A 21,562-nucleotide genomic window follows, 5' to 3' on the forward strand; every position below is an offset into this window, starting at 1 on the left:
TGAGAGGGTGTAACATGGCATAAATGGTTGATCTTGTATATCCACAGGTGGGACGGGCGTCATGGGACGTCTCAGTCAATTAGAGTCTATTTTTTCCAATTGATTTCAATAGTGTAAGAAATGATATTAACATTTTTCTTCATTTGCAGCTAACCTTCACATATTTTATGATCATACTGGGTGTGCCAGCTTGAGATTTAGATGGCCCGGGCACATCCAGGCACACCTGTGATACTCAGGTGGTTCTATGTTCAGCAGGAGGAAACAGCCTTGAATTTATTGGCAGGTGGGAGGTGGGATGGTTAATTGGTTCACCATCAGTCCAACAGTCTGACGGGTATAAAAAAATGCCAACCTGTATGAACCTGACCAGACTTGCTGTTGCCAGTTTGCTGGATTGAATTCACACATATTTGTGGCTTTTAGTAGTGTTTAGTGCGTTAGTGGAGAATTGAAAGTCCCACAGCAAGAGATGTTCTGTTACATCAAACCCCGTCATTTTTTCCTATTGCAACACTGTGATCATCTGCAAGTTTTCTGATCCATAAATATAAAATGGCCTGAGCTCAATAAGTTGGCCAACATAATATTTTTAGCCAATCATCAATGAATGTGTGGATAGTCAGTGTGACATGAGCATGCAGTTTGCAGCAATCTAAACAGCTCCATTAATAAACCAGCCATCATATCATGGATCAGCATGCACATTGTAAAGATAGGAACTTAAAACCAGCCACCAGTTAAATGTTGGTTAATTTTGGCTGTGGCTTGAAGCATGCCATTCAGTAAATTTGTTTGTCTCAGACACCGAATAGCTGTGTTACTGCCTAAGAATACAAGTTAATTGTGCTTTCTCAGGAGGTAACTGCTTCTCGGCTGATGGAATACTCAAAGTGTTTTTAATCTGTGACTGCTGGATTACAAAGAGAATTCCCAGGCCTGAAAAGATTGTGCGCTGGAATGAAATCACAGTTCTGTCTGCACAATATGTCTTGTAGTCGATGTTCAACACCCACAAGCCTGAAGGGTTTTGTGTGGAGTGAGGCAGGATGGGGAGAGGGCAGCCAGTGATTCAGCCATCTTTTATTGCCTCCAGATTCATGTTACTTGCTCCGCTGTGGAGGAGCCACACTTGAAAGGGACAGAGCGGTCACCTGATCCAGCTAAATGTGCCTCTGCTAACCCCAGTCCGGCAGGCCAGGCATCAGGGCGCCTGTGACTCCCAGCACCTCAATAATGCCATTGTCCCAACAGACACAGACAGACAGAAACACACACACACACCCATACAAGTTAGACCAAAACAGGCCACAGCCGATTTTGTCATTCTGTCTCCACACCCCATTCCACAGACATAACTGACCACAACAGATGCTTATCACGTATCCACAAATAAAACGCCCACATAAATGAATACCCTCAAGAAACAATACTAATGCACTTGCCACAAAACATGCACAATGGCATGATTTAGTGCCACATGCAGGTAGGTCAATATTTAGATACGTAACCAAGAAAACAGAATAAGAGTTCCTATTCAGGTGGTTTTACTGTTTACAGCTCACAGTGAGATTCCTGCCAGCAGACTGCCACCACGGCAGAAACATTAATTAATAGTGCGGGTGTTTTATTTATGGGCAGCGTGATGCCACACAAGAACAGTGATCACCTGAGGCACAGGGAAGTCCTTAAAGGCCCTCTTTGTCAGGCACGCAGAGGTAAACATGCAGGACAGATGTGGCCTCGTGCTAAAATACAGATCGCTCCCTTAGAGGGCTGTTTAATCTGAGGCCTAATGAGGATGAATATGCGGATCATCAGCACAGAGGAAGTGGAAAGGAATGAGTTTTGGTAGTGATGTGGGTACACATCATTAGGCTGTGTATTTTATCAGAATCAGTGCCAATGTGTGCAGGAAAACACCGTTCATGTCATGGGGTCGGGCTTTAGCAGGATTTATTATAGACAGTGGGGTGGCTGCTCCGCACTGATGGATGTTACTCTACTGCTGCGTGTAGGAACTCTGATCTGCCCAAGTCCTGAACCACAATGACAGATTCAGATTGCTGCTTTATTTGAATGCAGAAGAAATACAAATCATGACTTGGCAGACAGCTCGTCGATATTTATACGTACAACTGCAATTTGTGTATAATTGGGCCTCAATAATGAAAACAACATTAGAACAAAAATAATGAAAACAGATGAATTAGAAGAAAAGTACATTAGGACATATTGGATAAGTTCCTAAATCCTGATTTCCAGACTTGTTGTTTCCAGCTGCCTCAAGTGATGTCACTGAAGGCATTCTTGAGGCATTCTCAGACTTCACACAGCTCTCTCTGCAGCCACAACAAGCTTTAAACACTGTTTTTTCCCCCACATATGCAGTCGTACTCCAGTGCTTCAGGTCCAAAAAAGCACTTTAGAAATAAAATGCTATTTTATTATTAATAATGGTGTCATTGTTTTTTCTCCCCAAGATTTGAAAACAGACTTTGATGTGTATAATTGTTGTAATCTCCTGTAATGTCTCCAGCATGTTAACTTGGTCATTGTGAGCATGTTAGCATGCTGATGTTACCATTCAGCTCAAAGCACTCCTCCTGTCTAGCCTCACAGAGCTGTTCGCATGGATGTATGATGTTGCCTTGAAAATAAAATCAGCTGTTTTTGATGAGTTTAAAGTTGTAATTGTCGCGTGTTCTTCGCAGATCAAGATTATTGAGCTACCCAGTAAGACCCTGGTCTGCACCCTGGTACCAAACGCTAAGCTGGGGATGGTCATGTGTGTCAACCTGTGGCAGGTAAGCACCAGGCAGTACTCTTTAGTATCATTTTAACAGAAATGGTCGCAGTGTTTTTACCTTAACCTCTAAAGAGTAGCAATCTGTCCCTCTATAACTACATCTGAAGTTCAACAAGTTCACCCTGCCAGCCGTTACGAAAAGCAGAAGATTCTCTGCCGTTTAAAACAAGGAGTTAAGAGAACAGGGATGCACAGATCCAATACTGATATCAGATATGGGGCTGATACTGACTCAGATTGCTGGATTGGGTATCCGTGACAGTGGGGCTGATCTAGTGAAGCACCGGTAGATGACATAGCTGAGAGAGCTAAAAACAAACATGTCAGATGTTTGGAGGTATTTCAAATTTTTATCGATGTATTTTGCTTTACAAAGTCAGGAAAAGACTTTTGAAGTCAAGCCTGATGTTGCTGTACACATAAAATGATCCCAGTCACTTCACACAGTAAGGCATACATCTTATTAATAAAACACTGGTATCAGATTGGTACTTGTAATCAGCCAGTACCCAAAGCTTAGGTATCAGATTGAGACTAAAAGAGTTGGATAGCCACATCCTTTAAATAGAAGTTACTTTTTATATACTCACCTGCTTTATCCTGATTGGCTAGTAACCCATAAACAAGACACAATAATAGAAAAGTCAACAGAAATGCACATGAGAGACGTGGCACATGATTTACAGCCCAACAACTCGTCCGGGGCCATTTTTCCAAGCGTTTCTTCTCAGCTGGCAGCGAGTCCCAACACTGTAATTAGAGCGTTTGGAAGGGCCGTGGGTTCACAGCCATATATCAGCCTGCAGCTGTACATCCAATCTGATCCGAGCAAAAACGCTGCTTTCTGTTTTGTAAATGCTGTCGAAAGTTTTATTTCCCCAGCCATTAAGGAGACCCTGTAATTATTTTCATGGTTAATTATTAACTCTTCGGTTTTGGGGCTTTGGGGGACAGAGTGGGGTTTTAGACTTACGCAAGAGTGTGGATGGTTTGAATCCTCTTTATGGGCCGTACAGTTTACAGGCAACAGAAATCAAAACACAGCTTATCATTTTAATGCCAGAGTGAGGCGAGTCACTGGCCTGGGCGCATTCAGCCTTGTGTTACTGTAATACAAATTAGAGTTAGTAATAAATCAGTGACAAAAGCCATAAAGGGTGATGTTGTCTACATGCACACTAATATTCCACTATTATTTAGAATATGACAGTATTCTGAATTTGATACAAGTCATGTAAACTGCATGTTTCTTTGGGATATTCCAAAGTAGGACTTTTTTTTGTTTGTTGGGTTTTAGGAGCATTCTCTGGTCACATATTCAGCGCATTTGGAATATGCATCTTGGTTTGAGTTTTTTCTGCTGTAAACATGCACCTGGCATGTTGCCTGTTTGCAACCAGCTGTGTGTTGTCATGAGTACATTGTTCACAAACCAACTAGCTGGGGCAGAGAAGCATGCTCAAAAGAAAAGGTCACATTTCTGGTAAGAAGGAGGAACGCACCCACTTTTAAACATTATGAAAGACTTGGATATCAACAGGTATTTGGATATGCACAAATATCGCAGTGCTGACCTTTTCAAGTAAGTGGCAGAAGGAATGAAAGGGAGAGGCTGCGATTGCACAGTCGGAGGTGGAAAACATTTGATGCACAGAAGCAAAGTGGCACAAGTGCCTCCAGCTGTGTCACAGTTTCATATTTGAAGTGATTAACATGTTCGGGCACTTTATTTGGAGTTTGCATGGCTGTATGTAAACAGTGGAATACTAATTTTCATCAGCAATATAAACAGCTTAGTAGGAATAATGTCGTTTTCAGAATAAGGGCAAAAAACTGCATAATTTGTGCGCGTAATGTAATCATTGTGTTTGTAAAATTATTATAGAGACATGTAGAGAAGTCAGAGTCTCTCAGTGCATGCTGACACTGTTATTCCTTTTCGCTTTGATTTCACTGTTACACCCACCTTTCATCATCTGATTTATGAACCAATGCTGGTTCAGCGTTGAGTGCCAGGAAACATAATGATCAATTATATCATTATAAATTATATAATATCATTGTAATAGAGCACAGACAGCTGTCGAGCTTCAAAGCCGAAGGGCCCAGGTGATTCTAAATTATCTCGGGCTGATTCCTTTCAAGGCCGAGGCATGTTCATCTGTTACACTGACTGAGCCATTTGAGAGGTCCAAGCACTGGGAAGAGACTCAGTCTGAGTGTGCGTTTATGAGTGTGTGTCTCTCACACACAGGTTGGAAACTCAACACACACACACTTTCTGTCAGTCATAAGAAAAAAACTGCTCATCTTGTCTTTCACATCAGATGCTCATCTGCTACCCACTGTTTCCTCAACCTCACGCAGCAGGAGGCTACAGCTGACACCGTCGTCCTCTCTCTCCACCCTGTCTCTCTCCATCACACGCACACCAGGAAGAAGCCACTAACAATTATCTCCTCTCTCTGTCTTCCCTCTCTCACCATCCCTCCCTCTTTTCTTCCCACCGTTGAGACGAAAAGCGATTATCCTCCTTTATTTCCAAGACAGACTCACCAACAGATTTATTGTCGGCCTTTAAGCCCTCTCTGCTGGAGTTTATGGAAAAGATTAAATGCAGTGTTAAACGCCACTTTCTCCTCAGTTCAGTTTTCCTTCAGCGAAATCCCACCCAGCCTTTAGTTCATATGTTGGTCTACGTCTAAAAGGTGACAGAGCTCGTATCTGATTTCTCGAATCTGATTGAATGTGAAGCGGTGAACAATACGGCGGATGTGGAGGAAGAAAGTGCCTCCACATGTGGGTTTGGAGTGTGCGGAGCTTTGGCCAGGGGACAGTATTGATGTATGATGTGCAAGGCTTTTAATGTGAACAGAGGCTGGCGGGGAAGAGGAAATGTTCCTATACAGATATCCATCACTCTCAGCTCATCACCTTGCTGCCTCGTGGCCATGACATCATAGTGGACCGGGACAAAAACCGGAGGAAACGATTGGTTCCTGATGTTGAAGCAGTGCCTGCCTGAGGCCTGTGGCGGCCACATCAGCAAACAAGCTGTTGGTGTCTGGGTTATTCTTGACTTACCACATAAGGAAATTACAAAGAAGTGTTTGTGGAATATACAATAAATTCCGGATATCGCACGCATATTTCTCTCTAATTACATTTAGATTGTATTTACTTATGGTTTTAAATGAGCCAGAATTAGTCTAAAAGCCTGATATCCAACTGTTGTTCCTGGCCAGATGTTAACAAGGCACTGTAGAGATGGAAGAAAGTGACACATCCTTTAAAAATGAATACACACACTGTAATGATTATATACAAAATAGCACAGCACACAACCACTAATTAATAATACCACAGTGCAACATGGCAGTTAACTAGCTAGCTAGTTTGGAGACTTGGATTCGACCAGCATGTATTTGTTGAGGCCTTTATGTTGTTATGCCCCCTGTTCACTTGGGCCCCATGGCATATTATGTGAAGCCAACAGTTTCAAACTTGGGTTTTGAGATGGACAGTGATTTTTAAATTGGATCGGCAAATTGATGCAGTGGTTAGGTCCAGCTTTTTTCATCTTATGTAGATGGCAAAGGTTAAGCACTTTCTTGCACAACAGCACTTTGAAACAGTAATCCATGCCTTCATCACATCTCGGCTGGATTACGGTAACGCACTTTATTTTAGAGTCAGCCAGTCCTCCCTCGCACGTCTCCAGTTGGTACAAAATGCTGCTGCTCGTCTCTTAACTGGAGCAGGTAAGAGGGAGCACAGAACTCCCATTCTGGCCTCCCTCCACTGGTTGCATGTGCACTTTAGAGTTCATTTTAAGATTCTTCTATTTGTTTTTAAATCTTTAAATGGTCTGGCCCCACCTTACCTCTCTGAGCTGCTCCATCCCTACGCTCCTGCTTGGTGCCTCAGGTCAGCTGATCAGCTGCTCCTGGAGGTACCGAGGTCCAAGCGGAAGCTCAGAGGGGATAGAGCTTTTTCTGTTGCTGCTCCTAAACTTTGGAACGATCTACCTTTGTGCATCAGACAAGCCCCCTCACTATCCATCTACTCTTGTTTTAGTGTTTTTAATTGTTTTATGTCTTGTGTTTTTTATGTTTATGTACAGCACTTTGTTCCGGCTGTTTTTAAAGTGCTCTGTAAATAAAGTTGAGTTGAGTTATTATTTGTTATTTGTGCCAACACATAAGAGGCTGTATATGAACAGAAGATAATTACAAGTTAATTTTCAAAATGGTGCTCTGAATGAACCCAGGGCTACTCTAACAGTATTATATTAGAGGTTGATGACTTGATTCGAATAAAAAAATATTGGCATGCAAAACATGATAGGTGAATGAGGGATTTAAACAGTGCACAAATTGTAAATTGACAGTCCCTTTTTTCATTAGTCTTCTTTTTCTTCCTTCTTTCTTCCTTTACTTTCAATTTTCAGTGTTCAGGTAATCAGAAAAATAGTAACGTCTTCTGAGGGTCAGTGTGTACCAAGATATTAAATTTTAATTTGCGTTTAATTTCTGGGACAAAGTCTGTCGTCTTTCGCAATACTGGCACAAATGCTTTCTCTGTTTACCCTAGATGTCTGGTCATATAACATCTATGAACATGTTAAAAGTAAAATTCAGTTCAGCTCATTTCAAGGGCTCTCAGTGAATGAGGAGAGAAGAGGCTTATAGGGTATATAGAAAGTCTATATGAAACTGATTGGCACAGAATGAAGTAAGGAAGCAGGGTGAAAATGGTTTTGTATAAATAAGGAAATAAAGCTGAAATGATTAGTCAACCAATTCCTTGCTAGATAAAAAAGGGGGGGGGTTAAACCTCTTGACCTAATGTGATTGTTGTAGAAGAAGAAGAGAGAAGGAAGGAAGTTAACTAAAATTTAATGTGTAAAAGCCACTGGAGTCTTGACTCTTCTAGAAGCAAAGTTGGTGACCTAACTGGACCATGGTGGTCAAACTGAGTGGACACAATGGGACAATATAAAAACTTCATATCATAATAATCCTCGTCAGAATGAGCGCTATTCACAATATTATCCTGATAATCATCAAAATATGCTTAAAACTTTTGACTCCAAAATATACTGGAATCACTTTACATTTTGTTAAGAAGCAAATGTTTTTATTGCATCACAGATAGGACACACATCTTTATCTAGTAACATCCCTTTAAGTAAAAACAACAACAAACAATCTAAAAAAGTCAGGTTTTTTAACAATTTGAAATGTCATATCTTACGATACGAAATCTGTAAATGCTTGATTAAGATCTTCTGTGTTTGTTGAGGTTGGTGCGTATGCAGCCTGTTTCTGCAGTCTTTTTGATTGTTGGTTGCCCAACAGTCTCTCTGGGTGCTGCTGGATATGATATTCATGATTTTCCCTATAATGGAAATTCACCACGATCAACTTATTGTGAGTGTGTCTTATTGCAGTCCCATCCCTACTGGACACAGATCTGTGATCTGGAACTGGCAACTTTAGGTTTACAGCCTGGTACAAAAAGCGGTTTTAGTCTCTATTGCTAATTTCACCTTTCATGACAACTGTGCTGGAAGTGAATTTTTTGTGGCTCACCCATTTACATTTTATTAAGGCTTCAAGTTCCATGTAATTGAGGGCGGGCCACTTTGAGTTACAGACTATCTGCCGATAGTGACCTCGGCTTCTTAGTCAGGTCCTCCCCTTGCTCCACCAGCGCCGGCCTCTTACTCCAATATGGTCACTTCTGGCTCCCAAAAACCAAGATGGCTGTGGTTCGGAGTGCTGAACTCGATGCTTAAAACAGGAATTCACAAATCATTGGGTGATGTCACAGTCTATGGTTAACGCACATTATGAACACAAATAGATTAGGCTATATGTAAACATATTGCATAAGTACTGTTGTAAAAAAATGGCATAGGATCACATGAATATTAACAAGCTGAGGCCCAGCTAGTTGCCATTCTCGAGACGACCCAGCTTCATTGCTTTAGTGCCTCTTCAACCAGCTTCCATCCATCTGTCTTTCCAGCTGTTCTGTGGTGATGAATCTGCTCCCTGAGCCCCAGCCCCACTCCAGCAGAGAGCCCTCTTGTAGAAAGGCCTGTGGAGGATATAATGAATTAGGTGTCTACCCAGGGTTCCCTGACCTCCGACCCATGACATCATCAATCAAGGAGGTCCTACACTTAAGTGAAACGGTGGGCCCCAAGCCTGGAACGCTTAGCCCGGGCCCTGCCGGCAAGCAGGGGCCACTGATTTTCACTTGTTTTTATTTGTTTTCATAATCCCTTAGTGTTCGTCCTCGCTGATGTGTTTGGAAGGAATACACGACTCTGTCTATAATTTGTTTAAAGCTGGAAGGAGAGAAATATAGAGCGTTAAGTGAGAAGAGGACTTGAAGATGGATGAAAAAATGGCAGACATGGCCCCCTCGCACATATGGAAAACATTTCTTTCCCTCTTTGCTCCTGCAGGGCGCAGCGCTTTTGCTGGGGGCCTGATGGTATTTTAAAGAAAAGGTACGAGTCTGGACAAAGTGTATATCTGTGCTGTGTATTTAAAGGTCTTCTGAAATGTGTTGTTCCACAGGCCAGCGTGAAGTCTTATGAGCTTGGCAAAGTTCAGGTCATTGTTTAGCTAACACTCCAGGCATATGTGGATGTGGAGGGGTGTTTTCTTGTTTCTTCCACTGCTGCCTACATATACGTGCACAGAAGGATTGTGGGATGGTGGTTAGATCTCACCTGTTGTCCACCCCTCCTTATCTTTATCCATTCCTCCTTCTTCCCTTCTCTGTTTCCACAAATGATTTACAATCTGTGACTTCCAACAGTGGGAGGGCACCTTTTTAAATGTTATACTGCTTACCTGTGTCTTTTAATACACATATAGCTACATTTTTGCTTGGTACATGTTGCTCCATATCTGTATATAACAGCAGCAGTGTGATTTGGGTTTGGCTGCATCTGATGCCTGTTTGTGCACCTGGTCTCATTTCATTTCATCAGATGTGAAAGATTTACTCTGATGGTTTCACCAGTTGTAAACATTGCGGCTGGATCTGTAATGTCCCGGGGTGAAACAGGGATGAAGCAAGACTAAAGTATGTTTTTGGGGATTTTTTTTTACTTGAGTTTGTTTCATTATGTGAGCATGCATCTGCTGCGGAGAGCCAAAAGAATTAGTTAATTAATGGTTCATGCATTAACAGAAAATGAATGTTACTGATTAATTCAGTAATTTGTTATGATAAAATGAAAATAATCTGTAGTTTCAGCTTCTTTAGTTTAAGGATTTGCTGTTTTCTTATTCTAATTTTATTTATTATTTTTTTTAGACTGGTAAGATACAAGAGGAAAATGTGATTGTCATTTTTCAGACATTTGATCTTATAATTAAAAAAAAAAACTACATTAATCTAGCAGTATTTATTTATTTAGGTTTTATATGTTAAAAATAGACAATGAAAATAATCCCTATCTTAAAAGTATGAATTTGCAGCAGTGGTAGTTCGGAAATAGTTTGAAAAAATGCGCTGCAAATGTAACAAAATGGCAAATTTAAGCATTATAGTGTAAAAGGTACTACATCATTGTTATGCATAACAAAAAAAGTAGAGCATACTTAATTTTAAAAAATGTAAAGATGAAAGATAAAAAAAGGTATAGCTACAGATATATGCCAAAACAGTGCACTTAAAAGGTATAAACAAAAACAAATTAAAAAAAACAGCAACAACACTTAGATAATAAAAACTAGACTGCAGTCTGTTACTTCACTATACATATGGCTGCCTGCAGTGAGGCCTGTGGCTCAGTAATATAGATGAGGAGCAAAGTGAGGAGTGGTGTAATGGAGTGCTGGAAAGAGAGAGCAGCAGGCTGACGAATGGAGCCCACAGCGTCTTTCTGAGTGTCAGCAGGAGCTTCCAGAATGATAACCTCTGCTCCGCTCAGCTTCCAGCACCACGCAGCAGTTCCTGTGGGTTTTTTTTTTTTTTTTTTTTAACTACACAGCTCTCATCTCACATCTTACCTCACACTCCTCTTTGTGTTCTCTATTCCCACCTCGCTGTCCCTCCTCCTCTCTCTTATTGTCCTCCTCACTCCCAGCCAGACTCGGGTCCCGGCCCTCTCCTGTTGGCTGGATACGAGGACGGTTCCCTGTTGCTGTGGGACGTAACCCAGAGATCCAAGCTGAGCCAAGTTAAAGCCCACCCTGAGCCCGTCATGTGCCTGACCTTTGACACCAAGCGTCTGAGGGGCATATCGGGCTCTTCTGAGAAGAAACTCTCCTCCTGGATGCTGGACAGTCAGAACAACCTACAGGTCAGCAGAGGACAGGCTTAGAGGGGATAGTAGTGTTGTCGAGTCTAGTCCAGTGGTTTCCAAACCTTTTTGTCTGATGAATCCTCACAGCTCTGTCAGATGAACTAATATCACCTTTGTTGACATCACCTAACACTATTAATTATCACAGCTGTCAATACACTGTACAATCATTTTTGCATACAATTGAAATATCACTATTTAGGTAGGTTTGGTTAAGTCTGCATTAGTACGATTACTGAGAAGTGGGCAAAGCTAGAAATTTAAACCAATTATGTATTAGGCTACTTTTAGGTAGCCATTATGTTAAGGGAACTTTTTAACCTTTTTATACATCATTATTATGAGGTAACTATTTTAACTATTTATCAGTTACTTTAAGCTAACCTTTTAGCTAACCTTTTAACTGTTTCTCCATGACCTTAAGCTAACTTTTTAAGCATTTTTTCTATCATTATTAAGCAACTATTTTAACTATTTATCAGTTACGTTAAGCCAACCTTTTAACTGTTTATTCGTTACTTTAAATGGGCTTTTTTTTTTTTTTTAACCAATTGTCCGTTACTTTGGGCTAACAATTTCAACCATTTATCTGTTAGTTTAAGCTAAGCATTTAACCTTTTATTTATTGCCTTATGCTAACTTTAGTAACAGTTTATCTGTTACATTTAGCTTACTGTTCAGACTTCTCTCCTCACTTCCTAACTACTTTACATGTATTGTTGATCGCAATATGAAGCGCTCAGGTATTACAGCTGACTACATGTGTGGATGCATAAGTATTTATTTATTTATTTTCATCAAGTTACTGCTGTTTTTTTCAAATTAGACATAGAGGTTATTCTACTATCTTTCTAAGTATGCCTTGGCAACTGCAGAGGTACCCTCTGGGGTACAAGTTACCGTGGTAGAGTAACCATTATTATGTCCATGTGGCCTACTGAAGTGTCCCTGGTTATTGTCCTGAACCTACCAACCTGCAAACCAACTGTTACACAAGTGAGCCAGCTAAATGCCTTGACTTATTATAAGGTATTGGTGGAGATGGGAGGAGAAAAGAGTTGCCTCTCTCCAGGCTCTCTTAGAAAACATCAGGGGCCAGAGAGGAAGAGACTCAGTAGGGCTCCAGGGGCCATAAATCAGCTGCTGGTTACACAGCGTTGGCAGGGCCAGGGGCCATGGGCCGGGCTGAAGCTGTCACTCCGGACTGAAACCACCCACACACACAATAACACATAGTCACACATTAGGCCTGGATAATATATAGTTCTTGATTTAAAAAAAAAAAATGCATCAACAAAACAGGAAAATTCATGTTTATGGACCTAATTTAGCAGTTTGAATTCAACAACATTCCTCTTGTCTGGGATACTGTTAAATACAGTACATGTAGGTTCTTGCACACATGATAAACTTTACACTACAACCCATGCCAGAGCATCTTCTGCCACACCAAAAGAGACACGTCAAATTTGTACCATAATTCATTTTACGTAACAGCCAACGCTTCAGAGACTTCACGCCTCATTTGAAGCTATATTTTCTCTTGATTTCATGAGCAAAAGGGAATGCTCCTATTTTGCAGCCAACCCCCATGAATCAGAGCAGAAAGGAACCTGAGGCTGATATAGTACACTCCAGCACAGTGAAGGGGTATTATTCTTTCCAAGGCTTTTTACAAATGAATGCTTGAATTAGAAATATTTGCAAAGCCTGATTTTTTTTCACCCCGAAAATGCGTCTAGAAAAACATTACAAAGGATTTGATTCAATATCCCAAAAACAGGAGGAGAGTGGTTATTTGGTTTATTTTGCTCAAGCAACAAAATATTGATTCAGCATGTAACCCAGGATGAGGATGACAGGAAAAAAGCACAAGGAGAAGGAAAAGATCCAACAGGGGCTTTTAAATTATCCTGAAGTGCAGCTCAGTGTGACGTCCAGACAGCTATCCTCAGTTCTTCCCACAAAAGTATTTTTGTGTGGCAGCAGTAAGGGGGCGGGAGGACCTGCCGGGTGGCGGACCTGGGCCCCGGGTCCTGACGGACGACCCGTGAGAGGTAATAAAAATATCAAAACCTCGGAGGCCCCTTAACCAAACAAAAAACACATCTGCAGTAAAGGGAACAGTAGTTCACAGTGGGAGGCTGCAATAAAGGCTGAGGAGGCTATAAGTGCCACAGCATCCCACTTCCCACAAATTACCCCTGCAATATCATAAGAGTGTGGTGCAACTGGCTGGCAAGGAAGATGGATGCTTTTTGTGAAATGGAGGGGAAACTGAATGTGACACAACGCAGTGCAGTTATGATTTAGTGAGGCTGAAAGGCTGTGAAGTGAGCTTATCAAGGCCGGATAAAGACAGATAGCCTTAGGAATGGAGGTTAATGTATTACACATGGCTCCCAGAGGCCTTTATCTGCTGTTTGACCTGGCCAGCCTGATATCTTTTCATAGTAATGAGGCATCATCAACCTTTTTTTCTCCTTTCTTTCCAGCATACATTTTTGGGAATGTGTCAGGGTGAGGAGTATGAGGGTGTGAGCGTTAGGGTTTACAAGCTGTTAAGCCAGATGGACATATATTTAGGCGGCCACTCAAATGTATTGACAAGTACAGTGACGTGTTCTTCCAGGAGAAAGAAAAAGACAGAGGTCATGGACTGGAGAAAGAGAGAGCAGGCATAGACGGAGGGAGATTAGCAGTGTAAATCAAGCGTAGCTGACAGCAAGCTATTTCTGAGACTGATGACAGTTGTCTACAGGTGGAACTCCTGACCCTCATCTTCACCACAGTGTAAAAATATCCCCACTCTCTCCTTTGCACCCCCCTTTAGTAACTTCAGTCTTCTGTGATTTCTTGCAGCCAACCCTGATGTGACCTGACTTATGATTCAGGTCATCTCAGGCCCAACTTCAGTCTGCTATTGGACTGATATATGTATGAGCTGCTGTCATAAAAATTATGGCACTCTTTACTGAGCCTCCCTCCCCTCTATTTTTCTGAATGGGACTGCTCAGCTGTTTGACACATCCATCTCCTGTCAGCCGGAGCCAGGCTCTGACAGGCAAGGTGACAAAAGGCTGTAATCTCCCCGCTGCTGAGTGTGATTCAGGGACAGGGTGTGTCAGAAATACCTGCGAAAAGCCTCCCAGCCGCTAGGCTCGAGTGAGTGAGCGATGATGGGACGTTTCAGTAGACGAGCGTGAACGCCAAAATCCGTGCCAAGACTGAGGGGGAAAGACGGGAAAAAAAGTGGAGTGAGGCTTGAGTGAGACCTGCCAAGTGGACGCTCCTTTTGAACGTCTCCTCTGTCGATGAGATACTACAAAAGAGGATCCCGAAGTGTGAGTTTGTGTTGGATCTGTTGTAGGCCACATAGAGTCTAGTGGGCCCAGCTGCTGAGCAGAGCTGGTAGCCTCCTGACAGCTGAAAAAGCTGGCGTTTAGACAGCGAGCCTGCTCTGTGTGTGTCTGCATGCTGTAACACAGGCCAGGAAGGAGTGTTCAAACAAAAAAAAATGATGAGGCCCAAAGATGGATTCTGTCTCTGATGAGATAGTAAGGCAAGGGAAAGAAAAATGGGGTGTCAGATAAAATGAGCCAAAACTCCCCGGTTAGAGCCAATGGATTTCATTACAGATTTAGACCTGGTAAATGGCAGTGCTTAAGTCAGCTGTGATTTCTAGGTGTTCATTCAGCCGTGGTGTAGCCTGACAGCAAGATCAACAATGCTGCTGCTGGAGAACATGGAATTAAAATGACAGCGCAGGTTAAACAATTTCCGTTTTAAAAATAAATAAGAGTTATCCGAACACAGAGAAATAACATTCATGCGCTGCAAATAATTGTCATTTTTATTACCCATTAATCTGCTGATTGTTTTCTCAGTGACTTGATTTGTCTTTTAGTCCATAAAAATTATCGTCTTTTTTTTTCCCAGAGTCCAATGTGACCTTGAGCAGATTATGAGACAATGGGCCCCACCTCCTCTCTCACATAGGAGCAAGACGCACAGAGTTTGTGGTTGTTTTTCCTCTTTGTTGTTGTTATTTTGCCTCCCTTAGTAGTCGTTATGCATCTTCTAATGGTTTTATTTTGTATCTCTTTGGGGTAATTTTGTGTCTCTTTTGGTCGTTTTATGTCTCTTTGCAGTTTCTTTGCATCGTTTTGTGGTCAGTTTGAGTCTTTCCCTGGTACATGTCCATTTCAGTGACATTTTGCAAGTAAAGGCCAGGAGGGCCTCTGACACTTTTGGCCCCTAGGCTTGTGCCTGATATGAAAGTTCAATAATCCCTCCATGAACGTGCAACTTGAGATTGCTAGTTTTCTCTCATGGAAAGTCCAAAATATGAATTCTTTGCTTGTTTTTAGCCTGGCTATGTCCAAACTCTCAAACTATTACTTTAGAAACAATGACAAATGATTAATGGGTTAATAAATAGCTGTTTGCTGTTAATCAACTAATTGATATTTTTATCATTATACCATATCCAATATAATATATCCAATGTATGTCTTCTGCTACAATGCTAATTAAAACATGGGCACATAAGATATATGACTATAACTGATGCTACTTGGACAGCAACTAAAATTTATTTTTATGATGTAATGATTAATCTGGTCATTATTTTTGTGATTAATTGATGGATTCGTCCATAAAGAGTTAATAGCAACAAGATTACAGTTTTCTAGATGATAAATTCAAATGTATTTTTTTCATCCAACTAACAATCTTAAAGATTTCAGTTTTCATTTATATAAAACAGAACACAGCAGCAGGACCAACGTATTTGTAGTTTTTAATTTGATAAATTGAGTGAAACAATTAATTGCATTTCTAAATTGTTGGTAATTACTTTGCTGTTGATCAACTAATGAATTAATCAACCAGTCATTTCAGTACTAATATTGTCAAGTGCCACTTCCACATGAAGTCACAGAATAAACACTGATCAGTGGCAGCTCAGGAACCGTCATGGCTGCACATGAGCACCATTAATTTGAGATTATCGCTCAGGACAACCTTTTTTTTCCTCATCACTTTTCTCTCTACTTTCTCAGACTGTAGAAAGTAAAAACAATTCACCAGCCCTGCTGAATGACCATTACTACATCATTAGCCATTTACTGCTTACAGTTGACCCTTTAATGAAACAAATGCCTTTTCTCGACACAAACTATGGGAAGCAAAACAAACAAAAACAGACACTTTAACCCATCATTATCAGGCCTCTAATGCAGACCAGATGGAGAGCGGTAGGGGCATACCAACTTCTTGAGGTAATAACAAAGCTCCAAACAATCTTTCACCCCCCAGGTTTCTTTGTATCAGTGTATCTGGCTTGTTTGGTCTAACCAGTCACACTCTCTCTTGCATTCGTGGTACCAGCAGTGACGGTTCGCTAAACAAGCAAACAAAAAAAAAGAAATCACATCACTGCTTGTTCTGAACTTAGCTTTCTTTCGCCTTTTTGATCAATGACATTCCTCCCCGCTCACTCTCTGCCTTGCATTCCACTTTATCCACTTGGGCTATGAGTACCTGGCTTATATCTTCCACATGCAGCTTGTGGATGGTTCCTGCCCGGAACAGGAGCATGCAGATAAATTCTCCACCATCTCCTCCCATCCAAGGCCATTAGTCTCCTTAGACACAGCTTATGAAGTCAATTATACGCTGTCCAGTTTGATTTCAGCTCCCATTTCCAGATGTTTGCATCCCATCTACAGGTCCAGGAGAGATCCCTGGTCCGCAGGAAGAGCACGTTCGCTCCTGAGGAATGCCCACCACAGCAGGCCCTTTAGATAGTGATCTTAGCCGCCATTCATTATAATATGTCAGAATGTTGCCCCTTTAGAGAGATTGATACAGTCCTTGGACACTGTAGATCACAGGGGAAGGGAGCTGTGGCTAATCTTTAGCAGGCAGACGTTACAACAGTATATTTATCGTGTCTCTTCTGCCGCTGACCAGACCTTTCAGTGCGAATGTAATTAATCAGCGGCGCTTAAAGCAACAAGGCCTCTGCAAACAAGCATTTCAGCAAGATGGTCTCTCTCTTTCTTGCAAACTGCGACAAAGGTAACTCAAGCCCCGCTTCCAGAATAGGCCTCCCCTAACTCCAAACCAAATACTGGGACGCAGAGAGATCTGCTCACGGCCCTCGTGCCGTAATGTTTTATGGCCGATGATAGAGTCCCAGGAGTCTCCAGCCAGGTTCGACAGACATCCAGCCTCACACTTGGACCTCAGTCATCAGATCAGCTGATAGTCTCTCCCTGTTGGTGTTTGTCTTGGCCTCGCTTTCCTAGACGGCAGTGATTAATCGACTTACTGACCTAATTAGTTTGTCTGATTTTTTTTTCTCCTTATTTGCATAAACCATAGTATATGGTTTTTGGTTTCTCTAAAAATTATCATAAAGAAACAGCTACCCAGCACCCTCGATCTTTGCAAAGTGTTAACAATACATGTAAAGTTGTTTCAGCATGTGTGATTGGTACATTGTTCTAACTGCAAAGAAATGCTAAGATCCCTTTCTTCCTTTGTGGTTTAACAGCTCCAGGACTGTGTGACGCTGGTCAACCCTGGGGTTTCCCAGCTGTGTATCAGGGGCGACGGGAAGCTTCTGGCCTCGGCCGGCTGGGACCATCGGGTACGGGTATTTGGGTGGAAGAAGCTGCGACCACTGGCAGTACTTCAGTACCACACTGACATGGTGCTAAGCGTGGCCTTCTCTGACCACCAGGACCCCAGACAAAGACTGCTGGCTGCTGGATCCAAGGACCAGCGGATCAGCCTGTGGTCAGTGTACAACGAGGGAGCTGACACTGGCTGACCGTCTCTGGGAGGAAATATGGACTTTACTACTGATGTTGGTGTGACCCCAGGTGGTGTCTGTAGCCAGTAATTCAGTAATATTCCAGTGCCATGTTTTGATAACTGGACAAATAGACTGTGTATTATGTTCATATAGATATTGTCTCTTGATATCGAGTTCCTGCATTGTCTTTGCCATCTAGTGTCAAGCAATTTTGCAAGTGGAAGCAGCGCCCATAAATAACTACAGCTAGTTAATTGCTTTGGCATGAATCATGTCATTACATGGGGCCGCTTTCAATCTTCAGACCAACTGTCTCCCCCTTTGCTCTTAAGAGCAAGAAAGATACAGTATTAAAACACGGGACATACAGTGATATGCCACCTACACTGTCAGGGTCAGTTGTTTATATTTTTAAAAACAGTAGCATTTGCATTTCCAGAGACTGAGTTTGACATGTTCATCCCACACAATGAGCCCTGTCAGTTTCTTAATAACCTAATTTGACTTAATACAGTTAATGCTGCATCCTGCTAAAGGGTTCATGAAGAAGACACTGACCAAACATGCTGCTCAGCATTCACCCTAAAGGTCTAGTGTGTTGGATTTAGTGAGATCTAGTGGTGAGGTCATAGGTTTGCAACCAACTGAAACTTCCCCTGTATGCCACGCATTTAGTAGAAATATGGTGGCCGGCGTGAAAACACAAATGGCCCTATCTAGTGCTATATTTTGTTTGTCTACTCTGGGCTTCTGTAGAAACAACATGGCGGACTCCGCAAAAGAGGCCCTGTTTCATATGTTGATTTATACGGCTTGTTCTAAGGTAACGAAAACACAATTCTTATTTTCAGGTGATGAAACTGATGGTAACTGATGAAAGCATAGTTATGAACGTTATATACCATTTTGGCTAATACATCTCTATAAATCCTACACATTGGACCCTAGAACGGATTTTATTTTGTCCTCATATGAACTGAAACTGTATTGGTAACTACCAACTTATCATACTGTTTTCCTGTAATAAATCCAAATATAATTTTTCAAACAGTGTCTACATTTAATGTCTGAAATATATGACTCAGTATTTATAATATATAATAATAATTATAGTAACTGCAAAGCCTTGATAACTCTGGGTTTGGTTCTTCTATTCATGTATTTTTTACACTGCATGTGTCTGGCATAGTGCACATTTTCTATGATAAGACTAGACTTCTATTGTGTATACAAATATATACACCTGTATGTTTCTGTCAGACCTTCTTGGGCCAGCCCAGTCTAACTTAAAATGTAGGGCCAGTTTAAATATCTGATATATTTCAAATAGTTACTTAGGAATTAGCTGTCATTTTTGGCCCACTGTTTGCTGAAGCTCTTTGTGTGATGCTCTGTGCGGCTATGTGATTGTATTGACTTACCTGATTGGAGATTTGCTCCAGTGGACCTGAATTTGATGCATAGGTCGCACCTGAGCAGCTATGTAATCTTGTGTTGTTATTCTAGCAGGTCTTAGCTTAACACACAAGCCCTCCAGCCTGACCTGAGCTGTATTTGTCAAACAAGGTTAATCACAGCAGGCACATAAAGAAGGGACGGCTGATGGTTTAGTGAAGCCACTGATCTGCAGATGTTCTCCTTGGTCAGCATTATCTGTTTATAAGCTGATTTTCTTTATAAGTATTACCACTTTGAAAAATAAAATGGATGAAGAAAAACAGTGGAAATCTACATCAATGTAACCATCATGTTCAAGAATTTCAAACAATTAAAAAAAAAACTTTAATGTTGTCTCTAAGAGGAATCGGCAGCATTTGCATTTTAAAATAAAACAATTGATAACTTCTGCATTTTCTTTACATGCAATTCTAAATACAGATGTCTTTTTTTACAAATGGACATTTGTCATGAACAAGGCCAAGGGTCCTGTTGTGAAAGTCCCAGAGAAAATAGAGAGGTATTGTTTTTCTGTCTACTGTCTCTAATAATATCTCTGTGAGTCAATGAGCAGCATGGGAGCTCATGTGTTACAACACTGTGCAGAGAGGCCGGGGGCCAGGGCTTCAAACGCTTGACGTTCTGCTTCATAAAGGCTTTGTCTCCTGGGATGACCCCAAGTTGAGAAGCTCATCGTGCTGTACAGGAAAGGCCTGAGAAATCAAAGAGCCAGGCGAGCATTATGGCCACGAATCATTAGTGAACGGAGGAAAGACGAGGTCATTTGCAAGACAGGCTGCCTTACCGTGACGCTACTGTCATTGAAAAAAGTATGGAGCTGCTATTTTGGTGGGTTTTTTGCTTGTTTTCAAAGTAAAGTTCTTGATGAGTTGTGTTTGTGCTTGCTGAAAACCCTTTGATGTCATTTTAAAAAAACGTGGCATAAAATCTTTATTTTGCTTCTTTTTCCGAGTGCCTGGTTTTAATGGCATGTTTTCCTTGTTCCCTGCGGAGCTCCATCTATACCTTTTGTGTCTGACCCCACTGGTGACATCTTGCATTCATAACAGCTTCCTAACTCTCCTGTTGGCTTTGAACAAACACCAGCAGTGGCATGGGGCAGCTTCCGTCCATTCTCTGATAAATCAAATGCTGGGTCCATTGGTGCAGATGTTTGCTGAATGGAGCAGACGGCAACCCACCGGCCTTAGAAGTGCCTGGTGGGGTGGTGGTGGACCTCGTAAATCACTTCATAATGGATCATTTAGGAAGTCAATAAATGGACAGGGAGACCGTCTGCACAATAGGCCCAGTGCTTCACTTATCACCTAACGTGTGTCTTCCTTGGCCTTGAAGGTCAGAGGTCAACCTGGCTTTGGGATAGCACATAATCCGGTGGGTTGTGTGTTGGTATGTGAGTGTGTCTGTGGTTGATGCTGTCACTGCCTGAGCCTTTAGGTGTGTTTATGGACATAGAAGACGTCAAAATGAGCCTGATTCTCTAGAAAACATAAATATAGAAAAAGGAATGATTTGAAGAAAATAATTCCTTCTGTAAAAGCCAAAACTAATGTTCCGCCTCACGGGCAAGTTGGTTTTATTTATTTTTTCAAATGTGACCTAATACAAATGTATCACGGCTCTTGCCCAGCTGCAGTGATGTATTTTGATGTTCTGCATAAAATGTCCATCAGCAGCCTCATGCACACCATAAACCGTAATACCTTTTGTATTAGCTGAGAGGCCACAGGGGATGACATGTGAACCACGTGTTCTGTTGTTTATGTGGAGGACTCTGATTGGTTTACCTGGCTTCTTTTTAATAACTGTCCCCAGATACGGTGGGCAGGGAGGCAAGGTTCAGCACGGGCCGTCATAACAGATGTTCCAGATGCAGGTGAGTGTCAAATAGGTTGCATTATCATCCATCCTCTGCCTCTTCATACCTCACTGGCAAGTCCACCGTTGCTCCTGGAGCCTGAGACATCTGGGTACATGAATGTAACTGGGCTTAAGCAGCTTGCTCTTTTCCTCTGTGTGAAATGAAGGGTACATGAAAGTATTGTGCTTGAAAATGGCCTAGGCCTGTTGAAAACATGCCAGAGCCTATTAAGGTGCATGTGCAGAAATGTAAGGTGGAAAATATTTTCCAATA

General features: G+C 41.7%; 1 protein-coding gene across 4 annotated transcripts in view; it reads left to right on the forward strand.

Annotated features, from left to right (window-relative positions):
* Positions 1-19,018, forward strand: part of gnb1l (guanine nucleotide binding protein (G protein), beta polypeptide 1-like) — a 33,941-nt gene extending 14,923 nt beyond the window's left edge. For all 4 annotated transcript variants that reach the window (XM_049578205.1, XM_049578203.1, XM_049578202.1 and 1 more), the window contains 3 exons: positions 2,715-2,807; positions 10,926-11,141; positions 17,707-19,018. In XM_049578205.1, the coding sequence (XP_049434162.1) occupies positions 2,715-2,807; positions 10,926-11,141; positions 17,707-17,985 (588 nt within the window). In that variant the 3' untranslated portion in view covers positions 17,986-19,018. The remainder of the gene's footprint in view (positions 1-2,714; positions 2,808-10,925; positions 11,142-17,706) is intronic.
* The last annotated feature ends 2,544 nt before the right edge of the window (positions 19,019-21,562 follow it).

Source organism: Epinephelus fuscoguttatus, linkage group LG6, assembly GCF_011397635.1.
Source record: "Epinephelus fuscoguttatus linkage group LG6, E.fuscoguttatus.final_Chr_v1".
NCBI classification, from domain to species: Eukaryota; Metazoa; Chordata; class Actinopteri; order Perciformes; family Serranidae; genus Epinephelus; species Epinephelus fuscoguttatus.